General features: G+C 34.6%; 2 protein-coding genes across 9 annotated transcripts in view; one reads left to right on the forward strand and one right to left on the reverse strand.

Annotated features, from left to right (window-relative positions):
- LOC144964286 (uncharacterized) overlaps positions 1 to 7280 on the forward strand; it is a 136532-nt gene extending 129252 nt beyond the window's left edge. For both annotated transcript variants that reach the window (XM_078898373.1, XM_078898372.1), the window contains exons 5-8: positions 148 to 356; positions 943 to 1086; positions 5574 to 5816; positions 6815 to 7280. In XM_078898373.1, the coding sequence (XP_078754499.1) occupies positions 148 to 356; positions 943 to 1086; positions 5574 to 5816; positions 6815 to 6924 (706 nt within the window). In that variant the 3' untranslated portion in view covers positions 6925 to 7280. The remainder of the gene's footprint in view (positions 1 to 147; positions 357 to 942; positions 1087 to 5573; positions 5817 to 6814) is intronic.
- An 8481-nt stretch (positions 7281 to 15761) lies between these two features.
- The window catches only part of LOC144964288 (uncharacterized), a 19757-nt gene continuing 18018 nt past the window's right edge, over positions 15762 to 17500 (reverse strand). For all 7 annotated transcript variants that reach the window (XM_078898376.1, XM_078898379.1, XM_078898377.1 and 4 more), the window contains one exon: positions 15762 to 17500. This exon is cut by the window's right edge and continues 1110 nt beyond it. The gene's annotated coding sequence lies outside the window, so the exon portion shown is untranslated.

Raw genomic sequence — 17500 nt, forward strand, 5'->3', positions numbered from 1 at the left:
GGTCAGGGACCCTTTGTAAAGCGCGCTGAGTACGTTTAATGACCATTGCGCTATATAAGAGCACACGTTTTTTTCATTATAAAATCTATGGCATGTTTCTACTCAGCATCAATAACGAAGTATCTTGCATTGTGTTCTCATTACCAGATATATGAAGTATTTGTATCCATACGAGTGCGAGAAGATGAAACTTAGCAATCCCTCGGAGCTCCAAGCGGCCATTGACGGAAATCGCCGGGAGGGTCGAAGATCCAGCTACGGCTATGACTTGTCACCCGGCCCGACGTTAGTCCCCTCAAATCATCCACTCAACGGGGGTGGGGTCATGAATGGAAAGCTGGGAAGAGCTTCACCTCGTGAGTATTTACATATTTACAAATAATTTACAGTCGAATAATCTTTGTATTTTTTAAAAATTAGTATTATGTGCAGAGTTTTAACAAGTTTCCAATGTAAAACCCTACAAACTGTGGAGTGATTCTAGACAGTATTGGAGTTCAGACAAAGAAGTAGAAGACAATTTCCCCAAAAACTGTCCGCTTATGCAACAAGTTGGGACAGTGAGTCTCAGCAGTACAGTATTTTCTTCGTACCTGAAAGGTTCTACGTTCGAATACCCGCTTCGCTCCTGTGGTTTTGACCGTCACTTTGACCTAGCTCAGTTTTCGACTTTGGACAATGGCGCATACTTGATACTCAGGTTGTAAAATGAGTGCTTAGGCGTTAACAGCGACATCTCTGTCCGAAAAAACAAACAAACAAAAAAAAAAAAAAAAAAAAATACCCAACAAACCCTGTAAGAAATATCGCCTAACAGGCGTCATGTCTCGTTCTAGATGTTAAGTGTCTGTTGGCTAGGGACTCCTTGTATTGCGCTATATAACAGCTCTAGTTTTAAAAAAAAATTACTTGTAAAATATATCTTTTAAAATTCCATTCCAGTTTCCTTCGACGGGGATCGTCCCGACATACGTCACCTCGCTGGTTCGAACCCTCAAGGCCTCACATTCAACCCGGCACTTATGCCTCTCAGCCACCACATCTACAGCACCATGATGAGTGAGAAACTCAGACACAGCTCTCCTAGTAAGTATACTCTCTCCTTACTGATTAATTTCAGGATTATTCCCGAAATATTATATTTATTCAACACAAATATTTATTTTAAAAAAACTCAGTTTGAAAGCAGTATGTCTTACATTCTATTCATAATTTCTTCTGTAAGACGAGCTTTATAAAACAGCATTTGTTGTGACGTACAAAACAAATCTGAATAAGAGTAATGTTCATTGTATCGTAACAAATGTGACGATTTTCCTGTAGTTGGTACAGAATGGGTTAAACACTTTTCCTCTTTTCAAAAAAGTTTGTAACATAAGTAGGTAGCCCAGGAGACTGCGAGAACTCTCGCTGTCTCCGATAGCCCTTCGGAGCTGTAAAATCAGTGGAGTCAAATTTATCCCGGTTTCTATCGCGTTAGGCTATGAGGTCTAGTGGTTTGACAAATACCTTCAGATCCGCGAAGGTCCAGGGTTCAAGTCCCGATCTGAGCGGCGCAAAGTTGAATCCTTGGAAAACGCTCTTTACTCACATTCTCTCATCGTACTCGAGTGTAGAATGGGTACTTGACCGTTAGCAGCGTTTTCTCTGTCGACATAAAATATTGTAATATCGCCTAACAACAAAACAAAACAAACAAACCAGGCAAAAAAATAAATAAAAATATATAAATAAAAATAAATAAAGAAAACAAACAAACAAACAAACCCGGGGAAGCTAAAAAAAAAACAACAAAACCAAAACTGGAAATGGAGATGTTCGTATTATTTAGAGTAGACTGTAGAGATGATAACATCTCGTTAAACCTTAAAGAAATGCAAAAAACAATTCTTTACAAGCTTTACCAAACCCTCGTGTTATTTCCAACTATCACTTTTATGTGTGCAAAACCTCAGACTGAAAAAAAGATGAATAAAAAGGAGGTTTAATTTAAGGTCCCACTCCAATAAAACAGAAAGGAGTGGCCGAGATGGAAAAATCTAGATCATATTTCATTTGATAATGATAATAATACAATCTGTATCAAGTTATAAAAATTCCCTGAATTTAATAACTATGAAAAACCCAAGTGAAAATTTAATAACGTGAAATTAATGTCACCCGAATTGAAAACTGTCACCTGTCGCATTCTTCCGACCGAAAAGGAAATATCTCGTATAAATCAGTAAACCGCTGTTAACTAGTTAACTGTTGTAGGAAAAAAACTCGTATTTAAAAATTTGACCAGAAAACTCGTCCTTTAATTATCGATCGATTTAATTGACCCTCATCTTGGCAAAATCTCTCAAAGCTGGGGCATCGCGAAGTCTTACTTCAGTCCCAGGTTTGAGAGTTTTCCGCCAAGATGAGGGTGATTTAAATCGATTGATATTTGAAGGACGTGTTTTCTGGCCAAATTTTTCAATACGTGTTTATCCACAGTATGACAGTTATCTAGTTTAAATGTCTTGTAAAGGGTATAATCTGTTCATCTGGATTCCAATCCATTGTTATTATACGATTGGAATTGACTGTTCCTTGGGTATTTTTTATTATGGTTTGGGAAAGAGAATAAGTGAAGTGGGTAAATTTGTTGTCGCCGCTTTCGACACGTTTAGGTCATGCTGCCGTTCGAAGAATGACTCGTTTGCAATATCAAATTCGTCAAATACAACAAACAAATAACAAACCAAAAAGAAAAAAAAAAAAAAAAAAAAGAAAAAAAAAAACCAAAACAACAACAACAAAACAAAACAAAACAAAAAAACAAAAAAAAAAACACAACCCCCCCCCCCCAAAAAAAAAAAACAAAAAAAAAAAAACAACAACAAAAAAAAAACACCAAAAAAAAAAAAAAAAAAAAAAAAAAAAAAAAAAAAAAAAAACAAAAAAAAAAAAAACAAAAAAACAAACAAACTAAAAACCCAACAATTTTCTAGTTAACCGAAAAAGAGACAAGTGTATAGAGTTCTTCCAAGAGAAGTTGAATATAAAAATATAACTTTCATTCGCACTCTTTTATTGCCATTATCATTTTAAATTAATTAGAAGCTCTGGGAGTATTTTCTCTCTCTCTCTCTCTCTCTCTCTCTCTCTCTCTCTCTATATATATATATATATATATATATATATATATATATATATATATATATATATATATAATCAATTTATTCATTAATCTATTCATATCTTTCTAATTATTAATTCATTTTTGATGCTAAATTTTCAAATTTTCACAGTTAAAATCGTAGACGTTGAGGAGATTATATTTTAAACTAAAGTGGGTCTAACAAGTTGTGGACATGCAAAAGTTAGATCAGTTAAACATTGAGAATTCTCGATTTAGCCTTTTACATAACGAAATGCCAGATACATAGGCAAAGCAATATTATTATTGAGATCATTAAACAAAAAAAACAAAAATAAGCACAATGGTTAATACCATGGGAACAGCGAAATTTGATTGGATAACAATAAATAAGAATATTATCCCCCCCCCCAAAAAAAAACAAAAAAACAAAAAAAAAACAAAACCAGACAAAACAAAAACCCCAAAAATCACCCCCCCCCCCCCCAAAAAAAAAAAAACAAAAACAAACAAACAAAAAAAACCCCAACCTAGTTCTGACATTAAAACATTCGGAAGAATCAATTTTCTTATCTCAACTTACGTGATATCATGAAAGTTTCGCATTTGATTCAATGTTATTTTCTTTTATCCAATTCCATTATGATGATGTCTGCACCATTGTCATCTTACCATTGTAACCAGGATGAATGTCGGAGTCGGTGGGTCTCTGTGGAGGAAGGGCTAATAACCCACTCCGTTTTGGTGGTGGGGATGAGTTACCCCTCTTGATGGATTTCAAGACTGCTTGGATTAACTCCCGTACTCTGAAAACACACACACACACACACATACACACACACACACACACACACACACATAAAACCCCAAAAAACACGTTTTAAACATTATGACCAGAAAACTCGTCCTCCAAATATCAATATAAGATTATTAAAATGACCCCCATCTTGGCAAAAACTCTTAAACCTGGGATTTCACGAAGTCCCAAGTTTGAACGTTTTTTTTTTTTTGTTGATAAGATGAAATTAATTTTAATCGATCGATTTAATAATTTATTAGAAGGATGAGTTTTCTGGCCAAAATTTTGTTATCGCGTCTCTTTTTTCTCAGTACAGCAGTTAAGTCTTGGGGGGGGGGGGGGGGGGGGTGGAGTGAATGGATGGACGGTATTGTCAGAGATAAAATGATTTTGTCTGTTTGAGTATCATTTTCAGAATCCTATTTTGGGGGTGAAGATTTTAGTTTGATATGAACCAGGAGGATAATGTCAAAGATTAGAAAAGGGAGAATAATGAGTCTATGGGACATTTTAAAACACCTTTGTTTCTTGTGACGTGTAACTACCGCCGTCTCGAAGGGGTATGAATAATAATATGTCGTGGTGAGCTGGATACTGGAAATTGAATGTATTGACGCTATGCGTTTAGGAAAAATACTCACAACAACGCCATCGGGATATAACTTACTAACACACAAAATATTGTGTAACTTGAATGTTTATAGTCTTGATTGATATGCTTTAGTGAGAACTAATCATTAAAATGGATGTCTAAAAACAATAACAAAGAACTGGGTTCCTTAATTCTATAGATAGTATGCGCTTGGCTAAGAAGCTCATAACTTTGCCATCCGGAAGTATAACGGACCAACACACAAAACTGTGTGTATCCATGAACATTTATAGTCAGGTTAATACAGTTCAGTGAGCATTACTCATAAACGCGGATGGCAAAAAAACAATAACAAGTGACGAGTAATATCATTTTCGAACTATCTATAGATACAAGTCTGAATCTTCCGGTGGTCTTGTGGGATGACACTCGCTTTCGGATCGGAAGGTCCTGGGTTCGAGCCTCGCTCGGCGGCGCATAGTTGAGTCGTTGAAAAAGGCTTTTTTTTACTCACAAAATACCGAGCACGTAACGTTCCGGGCTCAGACTTCTTCTTCAGCAAGCAACAACCCCCCCCCCCCAAAAAAAAAAATACAAACAAAAAAACAAAAACAAAGCAAAACAAAAACAAACAAAAAACGACAAAAAAAAAACAACAAAAAAAAAACAAAAAAAAAAAAAAAAAAACATAATGCATTACTTAAAAAATCAGACAAGTGACAGAGATATATTTAGAGCACTGGTTTCTCGCCGCCAAAGAATTTTCTTCTTCTTCTTCTTCTTCTTCTTCTTCTTCTTCTTCTTCTTCTTCAAGTACCAAGTCTGTGCCAGACATCGATGATCATGGTACGCCATTCATCTCTCTGATCAGATAACCTTAAAAAAACAACTAATATTACTCTTCTCTTTCTTTGTCACCAAGTTGTTCAAACTATTCAAGTATGTTTTTCTTGGTCTACTTTTACACTTTTTACCTTCTCTGTCTTTCTTGTGAGAGCAAGATGTTTAAAAAGGATTAGTTTTTAGTTTTTATATTGTTTGTTTTCTAATTTCAGTAGAGGACGAGAGTTTACCTCCTACGCCACTTCCGGCCCATCACCGAGGGATGACAGAACGAGACGCTCTTGCAATGGAGGCTGCCTCGCGGGCTATGGAAGACGCTACGAGAAAGATGGAGGCAGCCACTAGGGCGGGCGCCTTGGACGAGGGACCACCTAGAAAAAGACTTATCACCGAAAACGATAGGATACCATTCCCCGCTAGCATGCCCAACGCACATTTCAAGATAACTAGTCGAAGTAAGTTCTATAGATAGTAGTATGCGCTTGGCTAAGAAACTCATAACATTGCCATCCGGAAGTATAACGGATCAACACACAAAACTGTGTGTATCCATGAACGTTTATAATCAGGTTAATACAGTTCAGTGAGCATTACTCATAAACGCGGATGGCAAAAAAAAAACAAAACAATAACAAAGACCTGAGTGACGTCATCTTCGAACTATCTATATCAATATTATGTCATGTGCGGCTGGCTATGTGGTCATGTGGTATGACACTCGCCTTCGATTCGGAAGGTCCTGGGTTCGAGTCCCGAGTGGCGCATAATTGAGTCCCAGGAAAAATGCTCTTTCCTCGCATTCTCTCATCTTACTCTGGTGTAAAATGAGTACAACCATTGCCGTTAACAGCGTTGTCTTTGTCGGAAAAAAAATTTGTAATATCGCTTAACAGGTGCCATGTCTCGTTCTATGTGTTACATGTTGCTGTTGGTCAGGGAACATTTGTAAAGAGCTTTGAGCACGTTTAGTGGACATTGTTTTATATTATTATCATTATTATTATTATTAATATCATCATTACCATTATTATTATTATTATTATTATTATTATTATTTATTATTATTATTATTATTATTATTATTATTATCATTAGTATTATTATTATTAATATTATTATTATTACCATTATTATTGTTATTATTATTATTATTATTATTATTATTATTATTATTATTATTATTATTATTATTACTATTACTATTATTATTATTATTATTATTATTATTATTATTATTATTATTATTATTATTATTATTATTATTATTATTACCAGTATTATTACTATTATTATTTTTATTATTATTATTATTATTATTATTATATTATTATTATTATTATTATTATTATTATTATTATTATTTATTATCATTATTATCATCATTATCATTATTATCATCATTATTATCATCAGTTTTATTATTATCATTTTTATTATCTATTTGTGTTTCCAGATGACGGACGGTCTGAGATCGACACGTCTTTGGTAGTCAGTATGGAAATCAACGGGATTATGTACCAAGGGGTTTTGTTTGCTCAACACCCTCCCAGGATTGGGGTCTAGTCAGCATTCATTGGAATCATCATCATCATCGTCGTTGTCATTATCGTCTCTGTCATCATCACCATCATCATCATCATCATCATCATCATGATCATCATCATCATCGTCGTCGTCGTCATCATCATCATCATCATCATCATCATCATCATCATCATCATCATCATCATCATCAGGATTACGGTCTTTGCTTCGTACCCCGAAAGATACCGAGTTTGAATCCTACCCGCTGCGCTGTGTGGTCTTGAGCAAGTCACCTCGCCCAAGCTCACTCTGCGGCGCTGTACTGCGGCTGACGCCTGGGTTATTCCACTCTTCCCTTGGAATGTTACCCTAAAGACAAAAAAAAAAAAAAGAAATTCTCCATATGGGATGAATAAAGGGAATTTTATTTTTATCATCATTATCATCATCATTATCATTAATCATCATCACACTAATTGTCATTATTATTATCGTTGGTAGTTATAAGAATCAAGGGCCACAACTGTTTTCTATTTCCTCTGGTCTTTGCTTCGTCTTCATCACTGTTATCGTTCGTCTTCATTATCACCATTGTCCTCGATCGTCATCATATTAATTTGTGGTCGTTACGATAATCAAGATAATCATTATTTTCATCGTTGGGAGGATAATAATTGTTATTAAACTGCAGCAGCATTAACATCATCATCATCATCATCATCATCATCATCATCATCATCATCATCATCATCATCATCATCACCAAAAAAACAACATTATCGGCATATCATCACTAATATTATAAACACTACCCTCATTGTTGTGAAAATACTGTAAATGAAACGTTCAGGATCCATGAATTGCATTAAAGATATTAGCTATCATATCATCATTATCATTTGTAAATATATACTTATTTAAAGGTACCTCCTACCAAACCCACAATTGATCAAAAATCAAATATTTTCAGCCTGCCACAATCTTGAAAAACACAGATTTTATAATTTGACGAGAAAACTCGTCCTTCAAATATTGATCGATTAAAATGACATACATCTTGTCAAAAACTCTCAAACCTGGGACTTCACAAAGTCCAATGTTTGAGACTTATCGATCGATATTTGAAGGACTAGTATTCCGGCCAAAATCCAAGATGCTAACAGGTGTTTTTATAATATAGAGTACGACAGAATACCAATCTAGTTACAACAGCCAAGGTTTTTTTTTCAAACGAATTGGGTAGCTGGGTCTGTTTGACCTTGCGGAAGGTACTTTGCGATAGACCAGCGTCCTATCCGAAGGACAGCAAGAAATTGATATTGCCCGTTTCACGTTATGGAAACTGGATAAACTACGTCTCCATAGGCCGTTTGGCTCGAGGATTATTCTTTTGTCTTTTACTGAGATAACACTCTCTCATTACGCTTCAACAGTCGTAACGTCACTTCCTTCCTAATGACGCATGGTAACAGTTACACTGGCTCTAAACTCGGAACAATGGCGGACGCCCGTATGAAATATTTCTCCGGCGAGCATAAAAGCGTATCCAGAGGAAAAAAATCCCATAAATTTGATCATGTTTTGACTTTTACACATTCTGATCACAATTAATACATATGAAAAGTTCTAGCCAGCATGAAGAATAAAAAGTAATGATTTTCTTTGTTTAGAACCAAGATGGCCGCCGTTGCCGGGCGGCGTGACATCAGACTACTGAATCCAATTGGAGGGAGGGGTATTGATTTGTTTTTTTTGTTTTAAAGAAAAATATTTTAATTTTTATATTGATCTCATTTCCACACAGTTAGTTCATTATGTATGGACTTAAATTAGACGCCCTAATTAAGTTATTATTATTATTATTATTATTTATTATTATTATTATTATTATTATTATTATTATTATTATTATTATTATTATTATTATTATTATTATCATCATCATCATCATCATCATTATTATTATTATTATTATTATTATTATTATTATTATTATTATTATTATTATTATTATTATTATTATTATTTCCATTCGACACTTGTAATAAGGCGTTTAACCTCTTTTTGTTGTTTTATCAATGTGAAATCCTACTTAAGACCAACTACTTATGATTTTTTAATGATTTTAAAATTAATAATCTGTCTCTTTGTAGATAATTTCATTATTATTTAATTTAATAAAATGCATCATCATCATCATCATCATCATCATCATCATCATCATCACCATCATCATCATCATCATCATCATCATCATCATCATCACCATCATCATCATCATCATCATCATCATCATCATCACCATCATCATCATCATCATCATCATCATCATCATCATCATCTTCTTCATCATCCTGACCATTATCATCATAGATTAATTCAAATGTTATCTTGTAAATACACATCTATCTATAATTGTCCAAAATATAAACTGAAATCCGATTTAGTTACATTGTGTCAATATGGTTAAAAATCACACACAATTTGTGTGTTTTATATTTTATCACAATGTACGAGTACCACTAAATACAATAAATATAACTTGTATTGTTTAACCAGCTAACTGTCGTTTTCTAGAAACACACGTATTTAAAGAATTTGGCCAGAAAACTCCTAATATCAATTGATTTAAACGACCTTCATCTTGGCAAAAAACTCTCAAACCTGGGACTTGATTGAAGATCTCACATGGTCGCAGAATTGAAAGTTTTTACCAAGACGAGGGTCATTTAAATCGATCGATATTTGAAGGACGAGTTTTCTGGCCAAATTTTTACATATTTGTTTTTCCAGAGTCTGATACAGTTAACTGGTTTACTATAATTATATCAATAATGCTATAAATCGTCCATGGTTTAATATTATAATCAAACTGATGATCACTATTCTAATAACATTACATTAATGAAAAGATTTATTTGTAATTATAATATTAATATTAATGATGTATTGTAATAATGAAGGTAAAATAATAATATTATGATTAATGAATTGCTTTACAAAACCAGAAAGATAACCAATAAATAACATATTATTTACCATCTACCTCTGGTAAACCAATGATCTTTATGATGAATAAAATAGTTGAAATCCACTCGTTTTGATTTGTGTTTTATTTCTTCATGAGCTTGACCTTATTATGTGGTGCAATATCCACTTAACTGACTCAAAGTGCTTTACAAGGGATCCCTACCCTAGCCAACAGCAACATTTAACATGTAAGACAAGATAATATGCATGACGCCTGTCGGCGATATTACAATTTTTTTCCGACAAAGACAACAATGTTAACAGCCAGGTACTCATTTTACACCTGAGTACAGTGAGAGAACGTTAGTAAAGAGCGGTTTCCAAGGGCTCAACTATGCGTCGCTCAGAGTGGGACTCGAACCCAAGACCTTCCGATCCGAAGGCGAGTGTAATACCACAAGAGCAAATAGCCGCATAATCATGTGCAAAAGAAACTGGGTGTTTTTTATATATTGTCATCCTATTTTCCATCAAAGCCACCTTTTCATCTCCTATGTCTCATATGTGACCCATCGTCTCAAGGCCGTTTTATGTCTGGATGACCTCGGTGCTGAAAATCGAATTTCTAGACTTTAATGTAAAACTTGGGAATGTGTCTGTTCACTTTATGGAGGATAGATACAATTCCATAAATTCCAAAAAAAAAAAAAAAAAAAAAAAAAAATTAAAAAAAAAAAAAAAAAAATTTAAAAAAAAAAAAAAAAAAACCCCACAAAAATTTGTATTTCTTCTCCGTTTGATTATAATTTCATTTATCATTTATCGTGCGTGCGGCTATGTGGTCTGGTGGTATGACACTCGCTTTCGGATCGGAAGGTCCTACGCTCGAGCCTCACTCGTCGCATAGTTGAGTCCATGGAAAAGACTCTTTACTCACATTCTCTCACCGTACTCAGGTGTATAATGAGTTTACAGCGTTGTCTCTGCCCGAAAAAAGTGTAATCTCGCCTAACTGTTCAGGCTTTATTTCACGTCCTACATGTTAAGTGTTGCTGTTGGCCAGGGACCGCTTGTAAAGCGCTTTGAGTACGTTTAGTGGATATTGCACTCTATAAAATCTCTTTAAAAAAAATCTCACTCAATCCGCTGAAAACTTGAGAAAAACTTTAGCTTTTATATAGGGCAATATCCACTAAACATGCTCAAAGCGCTTTACAAGGGGTCCCTAGCCAACAGCAACACGTAACACGTAGGACGTGACATGACGGCTGTTAGGCGATATTGCATATTATTTTTCGGACAGAGACAACGCTGTTAACGGCCAGGTACTCATTTTACACCTGAGTACGGTGAGAGAATGTGAGTAAAGAGTCTTTTCCAAGGACTCAACTATGCGTCGAGCAAAGGCTTGAACCCAGGACCTTCCGATCCGAAAGCGAGTGTCATACCACTAGATCACATAGCCGCACTTGACAGGGATCTCCACCAGTCCTCTCAGCTGCGCTGCTGATCTTGGTGCTACCTAGAGGGACATACCTCTCTGCATTAGGTCTCTTTGGGGCAGCCTACCTTCCTCTGTCCTTGGAGGTGTCCATCGCGGAATCTTCCTTGTCAATGTATCTTCATTTCGGCGACAGGTCTTCCCAACCATTGCTATCTTCTTTAAATGAGACTTTCCAGAGACTCTACGTTCGTGGGATTGTATTCAGCCAAAAGATCTTGAAGATTCGTGGTAAACATTTGTTTTTTGGAATATCACAAGTTTCTGGATGATACTTTCTGTAGACTTCGTGCTCTCTGATTCGCAGAGCAAAAATGCTCAAAACATTGTTCTTCAAAGTCTTGATTTTGGTGTTGGAATACAATCCTTTTACTTTCCAAATTTGTTAAAGGGAAGCAAATGCCTGGCTTGAGATCAATCTATCCCCCAATTTTTTGTTTGTTTTGTTTTTGTGACCAACTCGGATTGTGACATAAAGTGTCAAAATCGTTACAGTGAAGGTCGACATAATAATACAGCAGCAGAATCTGAGAGATTCAGATGTGACTGCGCGAAGACCAAGGTTTGAGAACTTTTGCCAAGATGAGGGTCATTTTAATCGATCGATATTTGAAGGATGAGTTTTTCTGGCCAAAATTTAAACACGTGTGTTTCTTTTTCAGAGTATGTATTACTGGAACGTGACGACTTTGTTTTGCCTAAGACTCAACTGGAATCACATAGTAATACGTATACAGTAATGAAAAAAAAGGCAGTCGAATGTAAACACAAGCGCCGATATGGTCAAACTCTTTTGCGAGAGAGAGAGAGAGAGAGAGAGAGAGAGAGAGAGAGAGAGAGAGAGAGAGAGAGAACGGTTTTTTTCTCTCTCCTATAAAGCAACTCTCTGGACATGAGCATTATCGATGACAATCCGTCTGAACGAATCTTTGGGTGCTCCCAGGCTGCTGACACTGACACACAAATAAATTACTGCTGTGATGTTTGCCACAAAAATACTCCAATTATGAGTTATTTATTGGAAAAAAAAACTCCTAAGAAATAAACGTTTTCATCGGTTTCTCTCAGTTTAATAATAAGAAATAAACCAAAAACTGATAATCCAACCCCAATAGAATAGTAGAAGAAATAGTTTCTCAAAGGTTCAGAAAAGTATGGATAGAGTATCAACTTTGTCCATACTTTTTCGACACTTTAAAATCCTATAACTTCTACTGTTTTGATGCTTGATCGTCAGTTTGTTGATTATTTTTTTATTACCTAACCCAGAGAAATCAATAAAAGAAAACTTTTTCCTTAGTTTTCACCAGTACTGAGAAAATGTTTACATACTGAATCATAAGGTGGCATGACTATTTTAGTAGCTGGATGTATAGTCCGATTCTTATGATTACCGGCCCTTGAAGGGCAAGGATGGATGGTCTTTATTGACGACCAGCATTAATTTAGGCTAGAAAATAAAATGCCATCACTCTGAAACCCGATAGCTCAGTTAGTAGAGCACTCGCTTCACACGCAAAGGGACCGAGATCGATCCCGGGTGCAGTCGAGGTTTTATTTTCTGACCCCCCCCCCCCTTTCCACCCAGTAATGATTAGGAAGTTAGGTCTGTGAGATCTGGCGGAAAGTACTTTGCGATAAACTAGCGTCCTATCCAAAGGATTGCAAGCAATTGCTATTGTCCATTTCACGCTAAAGAAACCGGGATAAACTCCGGCTCCATGAGCCAAACGAGGCTCTGAAGGGCTACTGACTCTGAAAACAGAGGGTAAGTTGTATAAGTTGAGTATCATGTCCTGCGAGAGACAAGTTTAACACTTTCAATGAGATTGGGACCAGTATTTTTGGCATCTCACTTTGGAATCTCAACTACCTTTGCTAAACATCAATCTAAATGTCTTCTCAATTCCACTAATTGGTGTCTTGCAGTATGACAGTTCCGAAAGGTTCAGGGTTCGAGCCCCCTCTTCGGGGCGACGCATACTTAAGTCCTTGTGAAAGGCTCTTTATCCACATTCTCTCGCCGTACTTGGGTGTAAAACGAGTACCTGGCCGTTAACAGCTTTATATCTGTCCGAAAAAAAATGTGTAATATCGCCATATCATCATCTTCATCATCATCATCATCATCATCATCATCATCATGAATATGATCAATACGGATGTATTCTTCTTCTTCTTCTTCTTCTTCTTCTTCTTCTTCTTCTTCTTCTTCTTCTTCTTCTTCTTCTTCTTCTTCTTCTTCTTCTTCTTATTATTATTATTATTATTATTATTATGTCTATGCTGATTATTATTGTTATTATTATTATTATTAGTATATCATTGCCATCATTATCGTTCTTTATTTTGACGGTTTATTACAAATCACTTATAAGCATAATATTATTATTTCTCTAGCATCAATTCTTGTTTCCCAATAACTCAATGTCAATATACATTATTCTATTTCACGCTGTCACTCTGGAAGGTTCCACGCCATGAAAACATTCAATCAATTTACCAGTCGGCAGCAGACCAAACAACAGCCTTCATTAAAAGTTCATGCAATGAAAAAGGTAATAGGCCATTAAAAGACGATAATGAGAGAGAAGATGGCATAATAGAATTGCAGATCAATAAAGAAATAGGAACGAAAAAGACTTACAATAGTCTGGATAGTGATATGAATCGTAGTACAAATAGTTTTGTTTGTTTTTTTTTTTTGTTTGTTGTTTTAGGTCTCTTCCAACACAATTGAGGTTATATGAGAGACCGCTGAAACAAAAAAAAAACAAGCAATCTAACAAAAATAGTACAAATGTAAATCAAAATCATAACCTAAAGATATCATAAGCTAAATTATAAATAACCAAGAACAAACAGGCAGAAGATTTACAGAAAAAAAAATATCCCCTGTCAAAAATACAATCACAAACCAAAGAATCAGGATAGGCTAGTAAAGAGAAGAAGAAACGACATCACTATCGGATCGTACACCCATGCGAATATCATAGGTATATGATTCAAGGGTGATGCTCCCATCCAACCACCCGCCTAGTAGTAGTAGTACAAACAGGATGAGAAAATGGATTAGTAGTAGGTATAAGGTTTTAACCATTTAACTGTCGTACTCTGGAAAAACACGTATTTAAAAAAAGAATTGGTAAGAAAACTCGTCCTTCAAATATCGATTAAGATAAGATAAGATAAGATGGAACTTTGTTTATCCACCTCTGGAAATTTACATTGGGTATCGCCAGAGACAAATGCATTTCTGAAAATAATTAAGTAAATAAATACTAAGAAGGAAATACAATAGCATTGAAGTAAACCATCAAAACGTTTAACAAAATTAACACATTTAAAAAATCTGACATGCCTCTCTCTCTCTCTCTCTCTCTCTCTCTCTCTCTCTCTCTCTCTCTCTCTGTGTGTGTGTGTGTGTGTGTGTGTTTCACTCACTCGCTCCTTCACACACATACACACACACACACACACACACACACACACGCAATCAAATAAAAGTTCTCTCGTATCACCCTAATTTCGTACCCATTTATTCTCTATAATTACCTATAATATATTAACACCCACTGTTCACCCATCGACACTGTCCTGATCTTGGCAAAAACTCTAAAACCTGGGACCTCACGAGGTCTTCTTCAATCAATTCCTAAGTTTGAGAGCTTTTGCCAACAGGAGGGTCATTTAAATCGATCGATATTTGAAGGATGCGTTTTGTGGCCACATTTTTAATTACAAGTTTTTTTCCAAATTACGGCAGTTAACTGTTATGGAGTAGGACTTGTTTGAAGATAACTCGATTCTCGTGCACGTAACGTCGCTGGACGGCTTGCATCGGTAAAGTCTCTTTACTCACCTTTTCTCACCACACCCATGTGCAAAATGAATACCTCCCCAGGATTTATCCAGGAACAGAGACATGTCTATAGAGTTTGTCTTGACTTGAACTTGAAATCTCTTTTATTCTACTTTGAGCACATCGTGTCGGCAATATAAAATATCACGTATTTCTTGTAGGTTTAGAAAAAGAAGAAGTAGTAGTGGAAGGTAGTAGTAGTAGTAGTAGTAGTAGTAGTAGTAGTAGTAGTAGTAGTAGTAGTAGTAGTATTTGTAGTAGTAGAAGTAGTAGTAGTAGTAGTAGTAGTAGTAGTAGTAGTAGTAGTAGTAGTAGTAGTAGTAGTAGTAGCAGTAGTAGCTGTTGTGTTGTTTCTGTTTTTGTTGGCATGGGCGGATAAATTGTTATTAATACTAATCCCTAGTCGAAAATTACCCACAGCACCCAAAAAATGAAGTTTTTAAAAATAATATTATTTAAAATGTGCTCATATTTCAATGGAGGGTTTTGATGAAACTGATAAATACATTATAAATATAAATAAATAACAGACAAGACACCATATTTTATCCATCATTTATTTCGTAAATCAACAATCAAGTCAGTCAATAAGGTTCAAGGTTCTCAACAACACGTTATGGCACATTGGTCGGCGTAAGGAGTTTTAACGTATCAAATGAATGAGCAAATGAATTGATGAATGAATAAATACATCTTATTTAAATGTATGTATCCAATAATAAATGAAAAACTGAATGAATGACTAAATGAAGCATTAAATGAATGAAATAATGAACTCTTGAATGAATGAATTAATGAATTGATTATTGAATGAATGAGTGAAATAATGAATTATTGGATGAATTTGTAAATGAATAAATGGATGATTTATTGAATGAATGAATGAATGAATGATTTATTGAATGGCTGAATAAATGAATGAATGAATGATTTATTGAATGAATGAATGAATAAATGAATGAATGATTTATTGATTGAATGAGTGAAATATTGGATAAATTAATAATTTAAATGTATTCATCCACTTATAAATGAGAAATTGAATCAAATAACCAATGGATGAGTGAATGCATTAATGCAGAATTTATTGAACGAATGAATGAATGAATGAATGAATGAATGAATGAATGAACGAATGGTTTATTAAATGAATAAAGAGATTATTGAATGACTAAACGAGTGAATCATTAATTGAATGAATTACTTGTTGAGCGAATGAATGAATGGATGGATGAATGGAACAATGAAACATTGAATGAATAAATAAATGAATCAATTGATTATTAAATAAATGAATGAACGAATTAATTAATCATTCAATCAATCAATGGAAAGATGGAACGATGGCTGGTTGTGTCGTGGGTAGATATAATCAGCATACCGTATTTGATTACTTAATCAAGTTATCAAATATTGAATTGATATATAATGTAGTATCAAGTCATTAACAGGTCAGTCATTAAACAGTTCATCAATAATTTCTCTTATATCATATCATATAATACATTATAATACATCTTTTTATATTGTATCATATCATATCATATCACGTCATATCATAACATATATCATATCAAAACATATATCATATCATATCATAATATACCATATGTTATCATATCATATCCTATTATATCATATAATAATATATCATATCATATCAAATCATATCATACTATATCGTATGTTATTATATCATATCCTAATATATCATATCAAATCATTTCACATCATTTCATTTCATGGATCAAAGGCTAAACACGAGTAAATCCTTTAAATGCCTTTGACAACAACTAGTTAATTCAAAATAATCAAAAGCAATCACTAATAACTGTATAAAGAATAAGGTTTTATCCAAAAAGAAAAAAGACAAACAACGTTTTGGCCTTTGACCTTCGTCAGGAGACGACAGACATTTACAAACATGCAATCAACATACTACGATATTTTATTTTATTAAGTTGATCAATGTATTTTTTTCACTGTTCATTCTTCAGAACTTCTGTGTTATAACACCCCCCCCCCTCCCATAAACTTGAGATTTTATTTAGCGCATTATCCACTAAAAGTATTAAGCGCTTTACTACAGGGCCCCAAGCCAACAGCAAAACTTAACATTTAGAACGAGAGGTGACGCCTATTAGGCGAAATTTCATGTTATTCCCCGACAGAGACAAAAGAGAAGGATCAAGTAGTCATTTTACACCTGAGTACCGTGAGATAATGTGAGTTAAGACACTTTTCTAAGGATTCAACTATGTGCCGCTAGAGCGAGACTCAAA

Source organism: Berghia stephanieae, chromosome 2 (assembly GCF_034508935.2).
Source record: "Berghia stephanieae isolate SIO BIC M18660-M18661 chromosome 2, UCSD_Bste_1.3, whole genome shotgun sequence".
In the NCBI taxonomy this organism is placed as follows: domain Eukaryota; kingdom Metazoa; phylum Mollusca; class Gastropoda; order Nudibranchia; family Aeolidiidae; genus Berghia; species Berghia stephanieae.